The 18,019-nt window shown below is 51.3% G+C and overlaps 2 protein-coding genes across 6 annotated transcripts in view; one reads left to right on the forward strand and one right to left on the reverse strand.

Moving 5' to 3' along the window:
- YPEL1 (yippee like 1) overlaps positions 1 to 15,056 on the forward strand; it is a 36,812-nt gene extending 21,756 nt beyond the window's left edge. Inside the window, exons 1-5 of one of the 3 annotated variants that reach the window (XM_030815890.1) lie at positions 194 to 564; positions 1,244 to 1,524; positions 8,665 to 8,708; positions 9,063 to 9,171; positions 11,388 to 11,745. In XM_030815890.1, the coding sequence (XP_030671750.1) occupies positions 1,408 to 1,524; positions 8,665 to 8,708; positions 9,063 to 9,171; positions 11,388 to 11,477 (360 nt within the window). In that variant the 5' untranslated portion in view covers positions 194 to 564; positions 1,244 to 1,407 and the 3' untranslated portion in view covers positions 11,478 to 11,745. Of the gene's footprint in view, positions 1 to 193; positions 1,525 to 8,664; positions 8,709 to 9,062; positions 9,172 to 11,387 lie in introns of those variants that run through there. The other 2 variants (XM_030815888.1, XM_030815889.1) reach the window with 2 other exon arrangements.
- PPIL2 (peptidylprolyl isomerase like 2) overlaps positions 12,602 to 18,019 on the reverse strand; it is a 32,521-nt gene continuing 27,103 nt past the window's right edge. The window contains exons 17-21 of one of the 3 annotated variants that reach the window (XM_030815887.1): positions 17,804 to 17,876; positions 17,651 to 17,713; positions 17,398 to 17,531; positions 16,973 to 17,075; positions 12,602 to 13,660 (exon numbers count right to left, since the gene is read on the reverse strand). In XM_030815887.1, coding sequence (XP_030671747.1) covers positions 16,979 to 17,075; positions 17,398 to 17,531; positions 17,651 to 17,713; positions 17,804 to 17,876 — 367 coding nt within the window. In that variant the 3' untranslated portion in view covers positions 12,602 to 13,660; positions 16,973 to 16,978. Of the gene's footprint in view, positions 13,661 to 14,697; positions 16,607 to 16,972; positions 17,076 to 17,397; positions 17,532 to 17,650; positions 17,714 to 17,803; positions 17,877 to 18,019 lie in introns of those variants that run through there. The other 2 variants (XM_030815886.1, XM_030815885.1) reach the window with 2 other exon arrangements.

The raw sequence follows: 18,019 nt of genomic DNA on the forward strand, positions 1-18,019 counted from the left end.
AGTTGGACCATCTCATCTCACTTGAGCCTCAACTTCCCAGGCTCAAGCCATCCTCCCACCTCAGCCGTCCCAAGTAGCTGGGACCACAGGCACAGGGACCACACCCAGCTAATTTTGTGTATTTTTAGTTGAGATGAGGTATTGCTTTGTTGCCCAGGCTGGTTTTGAGTTCCTGGGCTCAAGTGGTCCACCCACCTCAGCCTCCCAAAGTGCTGGGACCACAGGCATGAGCCACTGCACAGAGCCAAAAGTTTTGAAGTTTCACGAAGTCTAATGTATCTGTTTTTCTTCTGCTGCCCATGCTTTTGGTATCATATCCAAGAGATCATTGCCAAATCCAGTGTCGTGAAGCTTTTCCCCTGTGTTTCCTTCTAAGAGTTTTATAGTCTTAGCTCTCACATTTAGGTCTTTTATTTTGAGTTAATTTGTATACGGTGTTAGGTAAGAGTCCAACTTTATATTTTTGCAGGTGGATATCCAGTTTTCGTGACACCATTTGTTGAAAGACTGTCCTTTCCCCATTGAATGGTCTTGACACCCTTGTTGAAGATCATGTGACCATACGTAAGGGTTTATTTCAGGACTGGAATTTCTTAAAGATTAAATAATACTGGATTCATCACTCACATTCCTCAATGTCCTGGTGCTCTGCGTGGTGAATTCCTGGATTCGGGGTGGGGTGCATCCAGCCCTGCCACTGCGCCCACTCACTAGGAGTCTTGGTTCCGCCTCTCCTTTCATGTTTCCCAAAGCCAAACCTGGTATAAGAAGAATTTGAATCAATGTTTTTCTCAAATTATTTGCATGTGAAAGGAGTTCACTTTTTCACTTCCAGCTAAACATTTACCTGCTTGTAAAGTGATTAAGCAGTGGCATGGGGTCACTGTTCATTTTGTCTACAATTGAGACTAAAGATTTGGAGCTTGGTCAGGCGCAGTGGTGCTTGTAATCCCAGCACTTTGGGAGGCCAGGCATGGTGGCATGTTCCTGTAATCCCAGCTACTCGGAGGCTGAGGCAGGAGAATTGCTTGAACCCGGGAGGAGGAAGTTGCAGTGAGCTGAAATTGCACCACTGCACTCCAGCCTGGGCAATACAGTGAGACTCCGTCTCAAAAAAAAAAAATATTTACCTTCTAGTCCTGCCGCCCCCCTGCTGTTGCTTGACAACACATGAATCCCACATGTACCTCCTTCACACGCGTGTTCTCTCTGTAACCCACCACTTTGTCTGATTGGTTGGCAGGTTACGTTTTTCTCTCATCTCAGCTGTGTGGACGGTGCCACACGCCCTCCTGGACAACGACGGCTCTTGCGTGCATTTTCCAGTGTTTCTTTTGTCAGAGAGGCCAGCAGAGCCACGGTTCTTCCAGAACCAGCCCTGAGCTGAGTGAGGAGTGCCCAGGAGAGATGGTGAAAATGACAAAGTCCAAAACTTTCCAAGCGTATCTGCCGAACTGTCACCGAACGTACAGCTGCATCCACTGCAGAGCACACCTGGCCAATCATGACGAGCTCATTTCCAAGGCAAGTGGCTTATGCCAAAAAATTGATGGCACAATGATGATCTGTCATTGTGGTACCTACGTAGTGGAAGAATATTTAAGCATCACATGACTTCCTGAGTCTGCTGTGTCCTGAACGTCTAGAGCCTTCTAGGCAGTGTTGGTGAGCGTTTTGTGCATGGTTAAGTGTGACTATGCCACGATCTCAGATGTGATCCTGGCATGGTGGGTGGTTTTCCAGGGCCAGGCAGCTGGGACTCCCAGGGATTACGAGGGGCAAGGTGAATCACTTGTTATCGCAGAAAGCCAGAGAGGACTGAATGAGCAAAAGAAGTCTAGAGAAATCTGTGGAAATAGTTTAATAATAAGGGTATTAAGACATTTTAAAAACGCAGCGTGGTTAAGAAAAGAAAGGGGTTGCTCAGGAAAATGCCCCAGAGGGTGTGGCTGTGTTTGCAGGGTCTGTAGAAGCCCTAGGTGAAGCTCTGGCTGGTCTCCATGCACAGGACCCATGAGCAGCCTTGAAGATGTAAGCAAGATCCCCTGGCCCCTCCTTACTGTGCTGAGCTCCTTGTTACAGTGTGTGGCATTTATCATCAACCAGTTGTGAACATTAAAACAGGCCAAGCATCACGGAGGAGCTGATGCTTACTCAGGGAATGACAGTGTTCTCCCCCCATCCTCACAGGCCGTGACCTCCCCCCATCCTCAGGAAGATGACGTCTCCCCATCTTCACAGGTCATGACTACTTTGGAAACAAAGTTTGTCAGGAAGTTGTGCCTTTCAGGAATCTTTTTTTTTTTTTTTTTTTGAAACCGAGTCTCGCTCTTTCGCCCAGGCTGGAGTGCAGTGGTGCTATCTCGGCTCACTGCAAGCTCCGCCTCCCGGGTTCACACCATTCTCCTGCCTCAGCCTCCCGAGTAGCTGGGACTACAGGCGCCTGCCACTGCACCCAGCTAATTTTTTGTATTTTTAGTAGAGACGAGGTTTCACCATGTTAGCCAGGATGGTCTCAATCTCCTGACCGCGTGATCCACCCGCCTCGGCCTCCCAAAGTGCTGGGATTACAGGCATGAGCCACTGCGCCCGGCCACCTTTCAGGAATCTTTTCTTCTTTTTTTAAATAGGTATTTTATTTACTTTTGTTTTTTCTTGTAGAGACAGGGTTTTGCCATGTTGCCAAGGCTGGTCTTGTACTCCTGGCCTCAAGTGATCCTCCTGCCTTGGCCTCCCAAAGTGCTGGGATTATAGGTGTGAGCCACCACGCCCAGCCAGGAATCTCTTAGGTTTCCTGTTTAACTCAATGAGAAGAACATTTACCTGCTTGTATTTTCACTAGGTAATAGTGAGAGGCTCCTCATTTCTGTTCATCATCTGAGATAGAAACTGTTGAATGAGGCAGAGTTTCTGCTCTCTCATTGCCTCTGGGGCTCTTGTGTGCACTGGGAGGTGTGAGGTGAGAAGTGGAAGGAGCCAGGCACCCTATTTCCTTGGTGTTTTCTGAGGTAGGCTCAATGTGTAAAATGACATGAGGTAACGAGAGGCGGAGCTGCTCTGGGCCCCCGGGTAGGGGCAGTGAAGCTTGTGGCCTTGTGGAGCCCCGTGACACCTGTTGTGTTGGCCATGACCTAAGCAGGTGATCTGAGCACTGAGAGGTGGTCATTGTCCAGCCCCATGCATGGTTTTGTTTCGGAAGCATGCCAGGTGTGTTCCTTGCTACATGGTCAAAAGGAATTTAAGATGCTTCTGTTGAAGAGCCTGGAGGTCATCAACGAGCTGTTTTAAAAATTGTATCAGCTGGGCATGGTGGCTCATGCCTGTAATCCCAGCACTTTGGGAGACCAAGGTGGGCGGATCACCTGAGGTCAGGAGTTCGAGAACAGACCAGCCTGACCAACATGGAGAAACTCTGTCTCTACTAAAAAAAAAAAAAAAAAAAAATACAAAATTAGCCGGGTGTGGTGGCATGTGCCTGTAATCCCAGCTACTTGGGAGGCTGAGGCAGGAGAATCATTTGAACCTGGGAGGCGGAGGTTGCAGCGAGCCGAGATCGCGCCATTGCACTCCAGCCTGGGCAACAAGAGCGAAACTCTGTCTTAAAAAAAAAAAAAAAAAAAAAAAATTGTATCAAGAATAGAAGCCTGGCTGGGCATGGTGGCTTACACCTGTAATCCCAGAACTTTGGAAGGCCGAGGTGGGTGGATCACTTGAGGTTAGGAGTTCAAGACCAGCATGGCCAACATGGTAAAACACTGTCTCTATTAAAAGTACAAAAAAATTAGCTGGGCATGGTGGCACACACCTGTAATCTCAGCTATTTGGGAGACTGAGACATGAGAATTGCTTGAACCTGGGAGGCAGAGGTTGCAGTGAGTTGAGCTCACACCACTGCACTCCAGCCTGGGTGACAGAGTAAGACTCTGTCTCAAAAAAAAAATAAAAAAGGCAGAAGCCTGCTCAGAAGTCACTCGGTGCCAAGTGAGCATTTCAGGATGAAAAAAAGTGCCGAGAACTAAGCTCTCTGAGCACACAGGCCACCAGGAAGGATCGGACCTCGTGCCTCCGTGGGTGATGGGCCAGGCGAGGTGGCAAGATGACGACTAGAGTGAGCTCTTCTCCCTTCCGTGGTGATTCTGATGAGGATTCATTGAGACCATCGAGAACACCTGCCACGTAGAACAGAATCCAGTACCTGCCAGGCGAGAGGCACTGTCTCCACAGCCTCTAAGTTTGTATTTGTCACTAACAAGGGATTCCCTGGCTCGAGGGAGCCTGTTGCTGCTGTAGGCAGCTCTGGTTACTAGAAGGCTCCATGTAGTTAGCAAACTCTGATCTGTGGTCCAAATCTGCCACACCACCTGTTTATGCAAAGTTTTAATAGATCACAGCTGTGCTCATCTGTTTACAGAGTAATTAGAACAGGGACCATATGTCCTCCAAAGCCTAAACTACTTACCTCCTGGCCCTAATTTACAGAAGGAGTTTGCTGGCCCCAACTCTGATAAGATAGCTCTGAATCTGAATCACAGAGCTGCTCTTGTCTCTGAGCCAAACCCTATTTAAAAATAAGGACTTTCAGAGTAGGTGAGAATTAGGAAATTCAGTCCAGAAAATTGAAGACTGGGCCGGGCGCGGTGGCTCACGCTTGTAATCCCAGCACTTTGGGAGGCCGAGGCGGGCGGATCACGAGGTCAGGAGATCGAGACCATGGTGAAACCCCGTCTCTACTAAAAAATACAAAAAATTAGCCGGGCGTGGTGGCGGGCGCCTGTAGTCCCAGCTACTCGGAGTGGCTGAGGCAGGAGAATGGCGTGAACCCGGGAGGCGGAGCTTGCAGTGAGCCGAGATTGAGCCACTGCACTCCAGCCTGGGCGACAGAGCGATACTCTGTCTCAAAAAAAAAAAAAAAAAAGAAAATTGAAGACTGATGAGGATGTGGGAAAAGTCTGTAAGATGATTATGAGTTAAACTGAACATAGAATAATATTCCTAATCCCAGAACGCCACTTAAGGGAATACTCATTTTTAAGCCTGAATGCTGAGGAAAAAGAGCCTCCCCAGATCTCAACAGCTTCAAACACAGGTTTAGTTCATGCTCACGTGACCATGAACTACCAGGGACAACTGGGGAGTCTTGCTTTGTCGCCCAGGCTAGAGTGCAGTGGTGCCATCTCCACTTACTGCAACCTCTGTCTCCCGGGTTCAAGCGAGTCTCCTGCCTCAGCCTCCTGAGTAGCTGGGATTACAGGCGTGCGCAACCACGCCCAGCTAATTTTTTGTATTTTTAGTAGAGATGGGGTTTCACCATGTTGTCCAGTCTGGTCTCGAACTCCTGGCCTCAAGTGATCCTCCCACTTCGGCCTCCCAAAGTGCTGGGATTATAGGCATGAGGCACTGTGCCAGGCCCTTTTAATTTTTTAAAAATTATATAATATTGTTCATAATCACATTAAAATAATGTGTATGTATAAACAAGGAGACTTGCTTCTTCCTCCTGCCTTGTCCAGCTCCATTCCTTGGAGATGTCACTGTTAGTAGTTTGGCTTCTGTTGTCTTTGTTTTAATAGAAACACATTTTTCACTTTAAAGGGCTCAACTGACACTCACTTTACAGCTAACTTTCCCTCACTTAATATTTTATGACTTTTATGACTATTTTTCTTTTCTTTTTTTTTTTTTTTTTTTTTTTAAGACAGGGCTTCTCCTGTCACCCAGGCTGGAGTGCAATGGCGTAATCTCAGCTCACTGCAACCTCCACCTCCCGTGCCCAAGCGATTCTCCTGCCTCAGCCTCCCAAGTAGCTGGGACTACAGGCTCACAGCCACCATGCCCTGCTAGTTTTTGTATTTTTTGTAGGGACAGGGTTTTGCCATATTGCCTAGGCTGGTCTTGAACTCCTGACCTCAAGTGAACCACCCACCCTGGCCTCTCAAAGTGCTGGGATTACAGCCATGGTGCCTAGCCTATGATTGTTTTTCCATATCTGCTCCTACCTTCCCATCCCCTGCATGAGGCCCGTATGTGGATGCAGTTGCTTACTCACTTATGGATGAGTACCTGACTTCCAGGTTAATTTATTTATTTATTTTTTGTGTGTGTGAGACGGAGCCTCACTCAGTAGCCCAGTCTGGAGTGCAGTGGCACGATATCAGCTCACTGCAACCTCTGCCTCCCGGGTCCCCATTCAAGTAATTCTCCTGCCTCAGCCTCCCGAGTAGCTGGGATTACAGGCACACACCACCATGCCCAGCTAATTTTTGTATTTTTAGTAAGGACGGGGTTTCAGCATGTTGGCCAGGCTGGTCTTGAACTCCTGAACTTGTGATCCGCCTGCCTCAGCCTTGCAAAGTGCTGGGATTACAGGCGTGAACCACCGTGCCCAGCCTTTCTTAAAATTTTTTTTGAGGCAGAGTTTCACTCTTGTCGCCCAAGCTGGAATGCCATGGCACGATCTTGGCTCACTGCAACCTGCCCCTCCCGGGTTCAAGCGATTCTCCTGCCTCAGCTTCCTGAGTAGCTGGGAATACAGGCACTCTCCACCATGCCCAGCTAATTTTTGTATTTTTATTAGAGACGGGGTTTCTCCATGTTGGCCAGGCTGGTCTTGAAATCCTGACCTCAGGTGATCCACCCACCTTGGCCCCCCAAAGTGCTGGGATTACATGCGTGAGCCACCGCGCCTGGCCTATTTATATTTTTTAGAGGCAGGTTCTTGCTCTGTCCCCCAGGCGGGAGTGCAGTGGTGTAATCATGGCTCTCTGAACTCCTGAGCTCAAGCAATCCTCCTGCCTCAGCCCGTTGTTGTTGTTGTTGTTTGTTTTCCTAATTATGAACACTGTAACCTGTGACCATTCCTGTCACATTTCCTTATATACTCAAGCTGGTTTGTTGTTTACAGTAAATTCTTAGAAGTGGGACTGCTGGGTCCTATAGTGTGTGTCTTTTCCACTTCAATATTGTCAAATCGTGTTTCAGTCACATTCCTCATAGCCTTTTGCCTTTGTTAGGCCAAAAACCCCAAAAAAGGGCTGAGCACGGTGGTTCGCGCCTGCCAATACAAAACCATCTTTGTTTTATACAGAAATGTTGCTTTCCTGTTTTCTTTCCAGTGAAATTTAGATGTGAGAATCTGACAGTGTACATCATGTATGTGACATACGCAGTTTCCTGTGGGAGTGGTATTGAGTGAGCATCTCTTACCAGCTCACCTAAGACATTTTTAAATGACAGCCTCCATGATAAACTGTAATGTAAGCCAGGCGCGGTGGCTCACGCCTGCAATCCCATCACTTGTGGAGGCCGAAGCGGGCAGATCACTTCAGTCCAGGAGTTTGAAACCAGCCTGGCCAACATGGCGAAACCCTATCTCTAAAATATCCTATCTCTAAAACTACAAAAATTAGCTGGGCCTAGTGGCGTGTGCCTGTAGTCCTAGCTACTGGAGAGGCTGAGGCAGGAGAATTGCCTGAACCCTGGAAGCAGAGGCTGCAGTGAGTCGAGATGGTGCCACTGTGCTCCAGCCTGAGTGACAAAGTGAGACTCTATCTCAAAACCCCAACTGCCCCCAAAATTTTTGATTTGGTTTGCATTTCTTTGATTATGTTTGAGGTCGATTGAGACTTGAGGCTGGCACTAGAGCAGGTGTTCCCACCTGTCCCATGAGGGCAAAGGTCATGGGGAGTGACCGAGTGCATCAGGGGGTGCACATGCCCTATTCTGGCTCTTTCACGCTCAGCCATCTTAGTATACGTGAATATACCATGAGCTGTTTCTCAGCTCATTTTATTTTCCTGGTGAGATAGATGTCACTGGAGTGGCTTGTCTCTAAGTGAGAGGCCATCTTGTGCTGTGACTTTTTTTTTTTTTTTTTGAGACAGAGTTTCACTCTTGTTGCCCAGGCTGGAGTGCAGTGGCACAATCTTGGCTCACTGTAGCCTCCACCTCCCGGGTTCAAGTGATTCTCCTGTCTTAGCCGCCCAAGTAGCTGGGGTTACTAGTGCCCACCACCACGCCCAGCTAACTTTTGTATTTTTGGTAGAGACAGGGTTTCACCATGTTGGCCAGGCTGGTCTCAAACTCCTGACCTCAGGTGATCTGCCCACCTCAGCCTTCCAAAGTGCTGGGATTACAGGCGTGAGCTGCCGTACTCAGCCATGCTGTGACTTTGAAAACATTTCAGTGGGAAAGTATGGACACCTCCCCCTACCCCCTAATATCTGACAGTGTGAGTGCATCTGAACTGCTGCAGAAGAGGCGGCAAGGAGAGCATTTTGAGTATCTGTGGGTTTTCGGGCAGAGAAAATCATTCGTGATCCCCTCTCAGAACTCCTCTAAGGTAAAGTTGTCCAGACATACGAAGCTCACCATTTAAAAACTGATTTTGCCATGATTCCCAATAATAGTCACTTGCAGAATGTTGACACAGCAGAATCAGCCATTTCCTGACTGTCTACAATGAAAAACAGCTTGCAGCTCCGTTAAGTGGCTGTTATTATTAGAAGTGGAGTTCTGGAGGGGGGACGCCGGTGTCTGCTCCCGGTGACCAGTCCCGGCGCAGCTAACAGAACTTTGGCCGCGGGGCTGGACTCCCCTGGCTCTGGGCAGCACCGCTTCGTTCCAGAAAGCACTCGCAGCCAATCTCACGGGACCTTCTTCTTTCAGTCCTTTCAGGGGAGCCAGGGACGCGCCTACCTCTTCAATTCCGTGTGAGTACCCTGATTCAGCCCGGGGGGCGGCGCGGGCCCCGGGACAGCCTGGATGGCACCTACACAGCACCCTGTGTAGAATCACCTGGGTCTTTAGGGGTCCTGAAAGAACCCACCATCCCCCACCTGGGAGTTTCTGAAACGCGCTAAGGATCTTGCCCTCTAACCTGTCCCATCACTGATATTTCCCATTGATGGTGGGGGTGGGCAGGGCTGGGGGAGAGGCACGGCGCTGCTCTCTGGAAGGTTCCCTGTTTTGGGGGAACTCTTAGGAGGATGGGGGGCCTGCTGAGGGGGCGGGGCCTGGCCAGGGGCCGGCCGGGCCTGCAGCGCGTGGCCCCTCTGTCCCCACAGGGTGAACGTGGGCTGCGGCCCTGCAGAGGAGAGGGTCCTTCTCACCGGGCTGCACGCAGTCGCCGACATCTACTGCGAGAACTGCAAGACCACACTCGGGTGGAAATACGTGAGTGCCGACGGTTACTAAGGGACGCTCGTGCCACAAGGGGATGTGGCCCTAAGTTGCCACCGAGCCACACCTCCCCCTGCAGTGTGGCCCATGGTACCAGTCACAGCACTTTCAGAAACCCCAGTTCCTCAGCCGAGGTGGGAAGTCCAGACTCCAGTGAGGCATGATCTCACCACCGCACTCCAGCCTGGGTGACAGTGAGACCCCAACCCAAAACAAAAAACAAAACCACCACGTTTTCAAGCCCCGTTTCTTCCTAAGCCAGGCTCTCTGCACCCAGCCCGCACTCGGCCCGCTGAGCAGAGCCTGATGTGAGAGGATGCCCAGGGGGCTGCAGGGGGCTGTGGGAGGCTGTGCCCACCGTCAGGGACGTCTGGAAGACCTCAGTGCCAGACCTGCTGGAGTCAGAGACAGAGCTGCCCCATGAGCTCTTTACCCCAAATCCCTCTTTCTCGGGGACCTTGCATTGAAGGTTGCAGTCCCCACGTCCTCTCCAGCCTTCACCTCTAGCTCCCTTCTCTCTCCATCTCATGGCTGATCTGGCCTCCAAAGCCAACAAACCTGGCCCCCTCAGTCCCTGCACCTTCCCGCCCCGCCCGCTTCCCTCCTCCACACTGCCCTGAAGTCTCTCTTCCAGGCTCCACTTTCTCTGGCTGACCTTTGTGGCCGAGTCCTTCCCTTCCTCAGGCCACCTCAGATTCCATGGTTTTGACCCCCTGGCCATCTGCCATCTGGTGGGTGCTCCCATGCCTTCCCCGGTTGTTGTTGTTGTTTGTTTTGTTTTTGTTTGTTTTTTGAGATGGGCTCAAACTCCTGACCTCAAGTGATCCACCCACCTCAGCCTCCCAAAGTGCTGGGATTACAGGTGTGAGCCACCGCGCCCGGCCTGCCTTCCTTGTTTGAAGGAGGCTTTCCCATTCTGGCTCTGGTGTTCTTTGGGTCCAGGCCACCTGCTCTGCCTCTTTCCTGAATTCCTGATCATCTCTGGTTTCCCAGATTCCTCGTGAGCTTTGGAAGGCCACAGTTCACACCATGGAAACGGGCTCCACAAGACTAGCACGTATCCCTAGCCCTTCCCCTGGTCAGTCAGCCCCATACCCATCTGTGGGCCCCACTTCCAGAAACCCGTGCCTTCCCTGCGTGGCCACCACACTGCATTCCCCTCTGTGGCTGCACCCGCTGCTTCCTGCTGGCACAGTCCTTCCTGTGTCTGCCACACCCGGGGCTGCCGCTTGGGTAGGCAGGATCCATCTTGGTCATCTGTGTCCCTAGCACCAGGCCACACACTCAGCAAAACAAAATGAGGATGTGTCTGTGGGAGAGATGTTAACTCCTCCCCATGAAGGACCTTCTCCAGATATCCTGTTTTTGTTGTTGTTGTTTTTTGAGACAGGGTCTTGGTTGATCTCAGCTCATTGCAGCTTCGACCTGCTAGGCTGAAGCAGTCCTCCCACCTCAACCTCCCAAGTAGCTGGGACTACAGGCACACCACACCCAGCTAAGTTTTTGATTTTTTGTAGAAGAAAATCACTGTGTTGCACAGGCTTGTCTCGAACTCCTGAAGTCAAGTCATCCTCCTGCCTTGGCCTCCCAAAATGCTGGGATGACAGGTGTGCACCACTGCGCCCAGCCTCCAGATGTCTTTGACCTGTTTCCGTCGTTCTCCCTGTATTTGCCTTCACTCTAGTTATGCATGGAATTCCTGGAGTGTAGTCTTTTGTATCTCTTCAAGCCTCTTAAATTGTCCCACATGTAGTAAATGTTCAGTAAACAGATCTGCATTCACACTGTCCTACAAGTAATCCCAGCACTTTGGGAGCCTGAGGTGGAAGGATCACTTGAGTCCTGGAGGTCAAGGCTGCAGTGAGCTATGACCAGACCATTGCATTCCAGCCTGGGTGCAGACCATTGCATTCCAGCCTGGGTGACAGAGTGAGACCCTATCTCAAAACAAACAAATGAAAAACCTTTTAGTATATGTGCTGCCGAAGCGAGCACATGAAAAACCTTTAACAACAAATGCAAAGTAAACCTACACTGCCTCAATGGACTCACCTGCAACAGACCCTCCCAGCGCTGGGTGAGTGCACCACTCAGGGAACATCTGGGTATAGTTCACAGTATAGACTTGGGTTTTTTTTTTTTGCCAAAAGAGTGATGAAATTCAAAAATGAAACCTTCTGTCCTGAAACCTTTGTCTCTTCTTTTTCAAGGAGCATGCCTTTGAGAGCAGTCAGAAATATAAGGAAGGAAAATTCATCATTGAGCTTGCTCACATGATCAAAGACAATGGCTGGGAGTAAAGTGCGGACTTTGCCTTCTCCTTCGAATGCTGTTTTGTGAAAGAAACTGTGAATGTAATGGAAACGTAGGAGCATCTGGTGACAGCCTTTCTTGCCCTCTGACCTCAAAGGCTAGCTGCACATAGCTCTTGACACTCTCGGCCATCTCTGTGGGTAAGGTGTCCCTTGGATCTGTCCTCTTCGTGTACACGGTTGTTTCTGAAAATTTTCAGTGAGCTTTTTCTAACTTCTCAAGTTCTAGAGAAAGAATTAACCAACTGATGACTTACCTGCTTAGTTAATACCTTCCTTTCACCTTTGTCTTCAATATAGTTGGGCTCAGCTTTTTTAAGGTTCAGTTGAAAACCAAACTGAGGCTGGGTGTGGTGGCTCACGCCTGTAATCCCAGCACTTTGGGAGGCTGAGGTGGGTGGATCACCTGAGGTCAGGAGTTCTAGACCAGCCTGGCCAACATGGTGAAACCCCATCTCTACTAAAAATACAAAAATTAGCCGGACATAGTGGCGGGCGCCTGTAATCTTAGCTACTCAGGAGGCTAAGGCAGGAGAATCACTTGAACCTGGGAGGCAGAGGTTGCAGTAAGCTAAGATCATGCTATTGCACTCCAGCCTGGGGGACAAAAGCGACACTTCGTCTCAAAAAAATAAAATTAGCTGGGTATGGTGGCACATGCCTTTAATCCCAGCTACTTGGGAGGTTGAGGCATGAGAATCACTTGAACCCAGGAGGCGGAGGTTGCAGTGAGCCGAGATCGCGCCAGTGCACTCCAGCCTGGCGATAGAGCGAGACTCCGTCTCAGTTAAAAAAAAAAAAAAAAGAGAGAGAGAACCAGACTGAGTGTCTGAAGACCATAGGGACAGGGTCTCTTTAGATAGCAAGTCTCACCGTTCCCTTTTTTAGAGAAAGGTATTGTAGCCCACCCTCCACCCCGCTGTTTCTCTTAAATTTGCAGAACTTCAAATTGGCTATTCCTCTTGCAAATGAACCGTTACAGTGTTCATTTAAGAATCTTCCAGAGGCGGTCAACAGACTTATACACTAAGGGCATTTTTGGTTTTTAGCTTGTTCAAAAACAGAGGCCAGCACAGATGACATTTTAGATACACTCTAAATTGAGAATGGTGTCTAGTGGAACATGTTGTTTATTTAAGCCAGTAGATTCCTTATCTAGAAAGCAGGTGAGCTAGCCCTTAGAGAAGGCTGTCCCAGGGGCCTGCAGAGGTGCCCTTACTGAGGTGACAGCCTCACAAGGTCTGGTACCAGGGGTTGTGCCCTCAGCAGTGACAGCAGCTTAGGTGTCAGGCAGTTGCTGAGTGGCTGGTCCATGTCTATAGAGTAACACACTGGACCGAGTAAAAGTCGGATTTCATTTTCTACCCTGGATGTACTTGAAGAAAAAGAATTATTTTTGCATATGAAAGAGGCCAGAACCCACAGGAAAAACTTCAAAACTTGACATTTGCCAGAATGTTTAAAATTTGTTCAGAAAAGGTTAAAGCGACAAGACAGGTTTAGCCTTTGTGCATGAAGACACCTGGCCTGCTAGACGCACTGCCCGTCCCTGCGTGGTGCTGTCCCATGTCACTTGAACTGATAGAGGGGCCTGTGCAATCTCCTAAGGCCTGTGTTTCTGCCATATATTTTATTATAAATTACAATCCACCCATCCACCTGCCCTCCACCAGGAGTGGGCACCCCATAAGGGTTTAGGCCACTTTGCAGAGGATGGAGGTCAAAAACCACTCCCAGATAAGTTTGGTTTTCAACATTTAGTAACTTGTCTCAGGGCAGAGGGCAGGCAGGGGGTCCAAGGGGCAGCAGATAGGAGAGCACTGAGCCCGGATAGTTCTCAGCCTGGCAAGTGGCTCTGAAGCTGCCTTCAGATAAGGCTAGTCTAGGGGCAAGAGTGCGAGCTGGCAGACAATAAGAACATGGCCACCTGTCCAGCTTCACACCTCCCCCGACTTCAGCCCTTCCTAAACCCAGACCTGCGGTCCAGGCAGGCACTGGGCTGTGCCACTCGAGCTCACTGCCCACACACAGCATGCCTTTGGGTGCCATCTCTGCCCGAGCCTCGAAGCCTTGGAATGTGGGAAATGCCGCTGCCCTGGTGGGCATGGCACTGAGATGCATCAACTCAGCAGGAGTGAGAGGCAGAAGTTCCTTTAAAGCACATCTTCCACCTAGGAAAGGAAGGAAATCTTTGTACTGTCTCGTAAGCCTCCACATCCAGCTATGGCCCTGCAAGCTGCTTTATCCCTGTGCTAGTCTCCCCCATGAGTTTAGGCTGGCCCAGCACATCCTGTCCTCCTGAGCTCACCTGCAGCCACCCAGAGTGCAGGGGTCGCTGCACGCTGCAGGGCTCTTGCTGCCATGGTCTCAAGCCTGAAGAGGCTCCGCCCACAAGCTGGCCCATGAAGTTAGCAACGCCTGTGGCTTTAGTCAATTGTCTGAGACTGTGAAGAGGCTGAAAGACACCTTCCCAGCTGGAAGAAGGAGTTCACTGAAAACTTATCTTAAACTGACCCTTCCCCTCAAGTCTTCATTCCTCTCCCTTGTGGGAACCCAGCCTCCGATGTCCCGGGGACTAGGGGAAACAGTTGGGGGTTCGTGCCGTCCCCAGCCTGCCATGGGTGTGAGGACAGCCAGGTCCTGAGTGACTCAAGATGCTTCACTTACATGGAAGAATCTTCTAAAACTCTTCCGAGTGGTTTTTGTATATACTAAAGTTCTATTTAGAGCTTTTCTGTTTTGGGCAAGTTCGCTGCTCCTTCTATTTGGGCACTTTGGTTTTTGTACTGTCTTTTGTGATGGCATTGATTGAACATTTTTTACTAGTAGACTTATGACTTTTATATTTTTTTTTTTTGTAATTTATACCAACAACACTTTTATCACTTTTTTTTTGTTGGGCTTCTGCAAAATACAAGCTCATTTTTAAACCAAATGAACAGACCATGAGCTGGCTTCAGGGGAAGTGCTATTCACAAGACCATATCCACCACCCTCTTAAATTCCTAAACAATATCATCTGGGACTTCTATTTAAGTTATTTAAAATAAATCTTCCTTGAGAGCCTTGGGAGGTGATGTCAGGGTTATAAATGGCACAGTGCATTTGCTGTAGGAATGTGGTTTGGCATTGTTTTATACACAGTATTTTTATACCTTAATGCTTATTCTTGATGGCATCTGTCAGATATTAGAATTGGAAATATCAATCTTCCCAAAATCCTTTAATTTACCTGATGCCCTCATCAGGTCGCTAAAAAGTCAAGTGGTTTTAATAGCTAAAAAACTACAAATTAAGCTCTAAAACAAACTACAGAAATGTAAACCTTCACTTGCCAAAGGTCCTTGGTGGCCTGTCCCCTGCCCCAGGGCAGATGGCCCTGAAGCCCTTCCCTCACTGTGCAGGCCACCGGGTGAGGCTGGACGGTCACCCACGGTGGCTTCACTGCAAGGAGCGGGACTGCTGAGCTCAAGCACGGGGCCTTCAGCTTCCCCTGTCCTCTGGCCACGCAGCCAGCCCTTGGTCCTTATCTGTGTGAGGTTTACAAATAAAGCTTCTGATGTCAAATGTTTAAATTGTGCCCTCAGTGGACGAGGCCGTGTCCTGATGCAGAAGGCTGAGCCCAGGCTCTCTGTGACACCGCTGAGAGCAGAGGGCTGTCTTGGAGTCTTCGAGCTCTGGAGCCAAGGATGGCCTGGTCAGACTTCTCTGCCCCTACCACTGGGGGGATTTGAATGTGGCCAGAGAATACAGTCAGGGCCAGCCAGGGTGTCAGGGTGGGCACAGGGTCCTCTCCAAACCTGCTTCTCCCTCCCTGGTCAGGCCTTCATCCCCACCACCCGCACCTGTACCTTGGACGCTGGCTCAGAGGCCTACAGGTGTGGACACTTGGGCAGTCACTGTGTCCTACTGTGCCCCTCCTGTGCAGGCCCAGCTTGGTGTATGAGCCTCTTACAAGCGAGTTACTGCCAGGGCTGCACCAGGCATTGCTGAGGACAGTGCCTGGCGGGAGGCACGGAGGGCGTCAAAAAGTCACTCTAGAGCCCAGGGGCCCGACCAGTGGTCACAGACAGGGATGACAGGCTGCAGAGGAATGGGCTGGAGAAGAGGCAGAGCCAGCCATGGCGCAGTTCTTGTTCTTAGCATGATGAAAGGCCAGAGGTTGGTGTGCAGCAGGGTGACAAGGGGCAGACGTGCCTCTAGCAGTCATCAGGCAGCCTGTGGCAGTGGACGGGGTGAGACAGGGATGCAGATAAGCCGCCACCCAGCATTCAGGGAGACAAAGGGCTCAGGCCTGCAGCTTCAGCGTCAGTGATGAGAAAAGGAGGGGCAGAGGTACAGCCTGCAAGTTGCTGACAGGTTCAAGATTTGGGGCAACAAAAATGAGAAAACCAAGAACAAGGCCTAAGTTAGGGCTTAGTGTGAAGAACTAGAAGTGGGGGTGGCCTGAGGGCAACAGGGAGCCCGAGAGGCAAGTGTCTCTGTCTCCAGCCCATCCCTCTGCAACCTGTCATCTCTGTGTCCACTGGTCCGGCCCCTGGGCTCTAGAGTGACTTTTTGACGCCCTCCGTGCCTCCCGCCAGGCGCCCTCAGCAGGAGGACGGGGAGAGGGACGTCCACTTGTTCTCACAGCTGGAGACACTGGCCTCAACCAGGTGTGAGTCCCCTCAAGATTCTGACGGGGGCAGAGAGAAGCCAGGCAGGCTTGAGATGAAGCCCAGGTGGTTCGCAGCCAGAGCAGGCGAGTGGGGCCCCGAGAGCCCAGGCAGGGCACGGCAGGAAAGTCAATGCTGCCGTCCAGCACCGGCCTTCAGAAGCCCCTGAAGTTTTGTCAAAACAGACCGAGAAGCCCACCCTGCAGAGGCTCAGGCTCAGTAGGTCTGGGGTCTGAAAACTTGTCCCAGGTGATGGCGTTGGTCAGGGGACCACATTGGTTGTATAAATAGGCTGTCCTTGAGAAGATGACAGAAGAAGGGGTAAGAAAACCAGACATATACAGCTGGACGCGGTGGTGCACACCTGTAGTCCCAGCTACTTGCAAGGCTGAGGCAGGAGGATTGCTTGAGCCCAGGAGGTCGAGGCTGCAGTGAGCCATGATCACACCACTGCACTGGGGCCTGGGCAACAGAGCAAGACCCTGTCTTAAAGAGGAAACCAGAATCTGGAGACACAGTCCCTCACTAACCTGGCCTGCCTACTAGCGGAGAGGCCTGAGGCACCAGCCTGGGGGTAGGGCAGGACTTGTGCTTGAAGGTCCCAACAGTGGGCTCTGGCTGGGCCAGGTCCTGGAGACAGGGCCAAGGCCCTTGGCAACAGGTTAAGGGATGGGGAGGCTGTGGGCTCCCAGGGGCCAGGAAAGGGGTGCAGGCAGCAGGTAAGCGATTTATTGGATGGCAGCAGAGGGCAGGCTAGAAAGGCTGGAAATGGAGATGTGGACATGGGCCCCCAGCCCTGCAACCCCACCAAGGTCCACAGCGGCCAACCTGCTGCTACCAGGAGCTGAAGTCCCCAAAACCCCGACTAGGCTTCTTCTTGGACATGGGGACAGTGGCACTGGTTGAGGGCTCTTCCTCTGCCGCTCGCTTCCTGGGAAGAGAAGAAGCCGCTGGGAGCCCACACCCTCCCTCGGCCCCTCCTGACTTGTCTGTGTCTCCATACGGCCCTCCTGGTGTAGGCCCAACCCCTCCCACCTGCTGCTCCCACGTCCCCATGAATTTGATCTCTCCCGCCCACAGAGGCCCCGGCCAGGCCTTCAGAAGCAGTCCCTCGGCTGCACAGGCCACACAGCACAAGCCCACGCCCAGGACCAGTGCCCATAGCTTGCTTGCCCCTCTGGGTCTGACCCTCAGACCTCAAGTCAGCCTTAGGAAACACCATGGGAAACGGAGGCCAGCCCCGCGGCACTCACGTGGCTGCTGGGTTGATGTACTTGCCCACGCCCTGGCGGAAGGTCTGGGGGCCCTGGCTCCCTGCCTGGGGCTGGCTGCTCTTCACTTTGGTCTCCGGGGCCACCTCAAGCTGTGTCTTCCGCTCCTGGGCGATCTGTGGCACAACAGGGTGGTGGCTAACTGGCAGCACCTCAGGCAGGACAGATGCTAGGCTTGGGGTGGGAAAGTGCACTGGCCCAGACCCTTCTAGGTGGTGGCATCGTGCCCCCTCACCTGGGCATCAGCCTCCTCATAGGGGTCCACGAACACCGTAGTGGCATCGATGCGGATCTCCTCCTAGCAGCAAAGGGGGGCTCAGTGCGTGGCAGGTGCTCCCCCGGCCTGCCTGGCCCCTAGCCGCCACACCCCAACTCCCTGGGCACAGACCTTAGGGCGGTCAGTTTTGGGGTCACTCTCCACATTCTCCATGGCTGTCAGTACGTCAAAGCCCCCAACAACCCTGCAGCAGGGAGACAAGAGGCGGGTCTGCATGTGCTCAAGGAGGGCACCCCCACGGCCGAGCCCCCAAGGCATGTGGGAAGAGGGGCTGAGAGCCCCGAGGCTGGCATGGTGGTCCTCGGGCAGCAGCCAGGAAGGCGATGA

The sequence above is a fragment of the Nomascus leucogenys genome, chromosome 7b, assembly GCF_006542625.1.
Source record: "Nomascus leucogenys isolate Asia chromosome 7b, Asia_NLE_v1, whole genome shotgun sequence".
NCBI lineage: Eukaryota > Metazoa > Chordata > Mammalia > Primates > Hylobatidae > Nomascus > Nomascus leucogenys.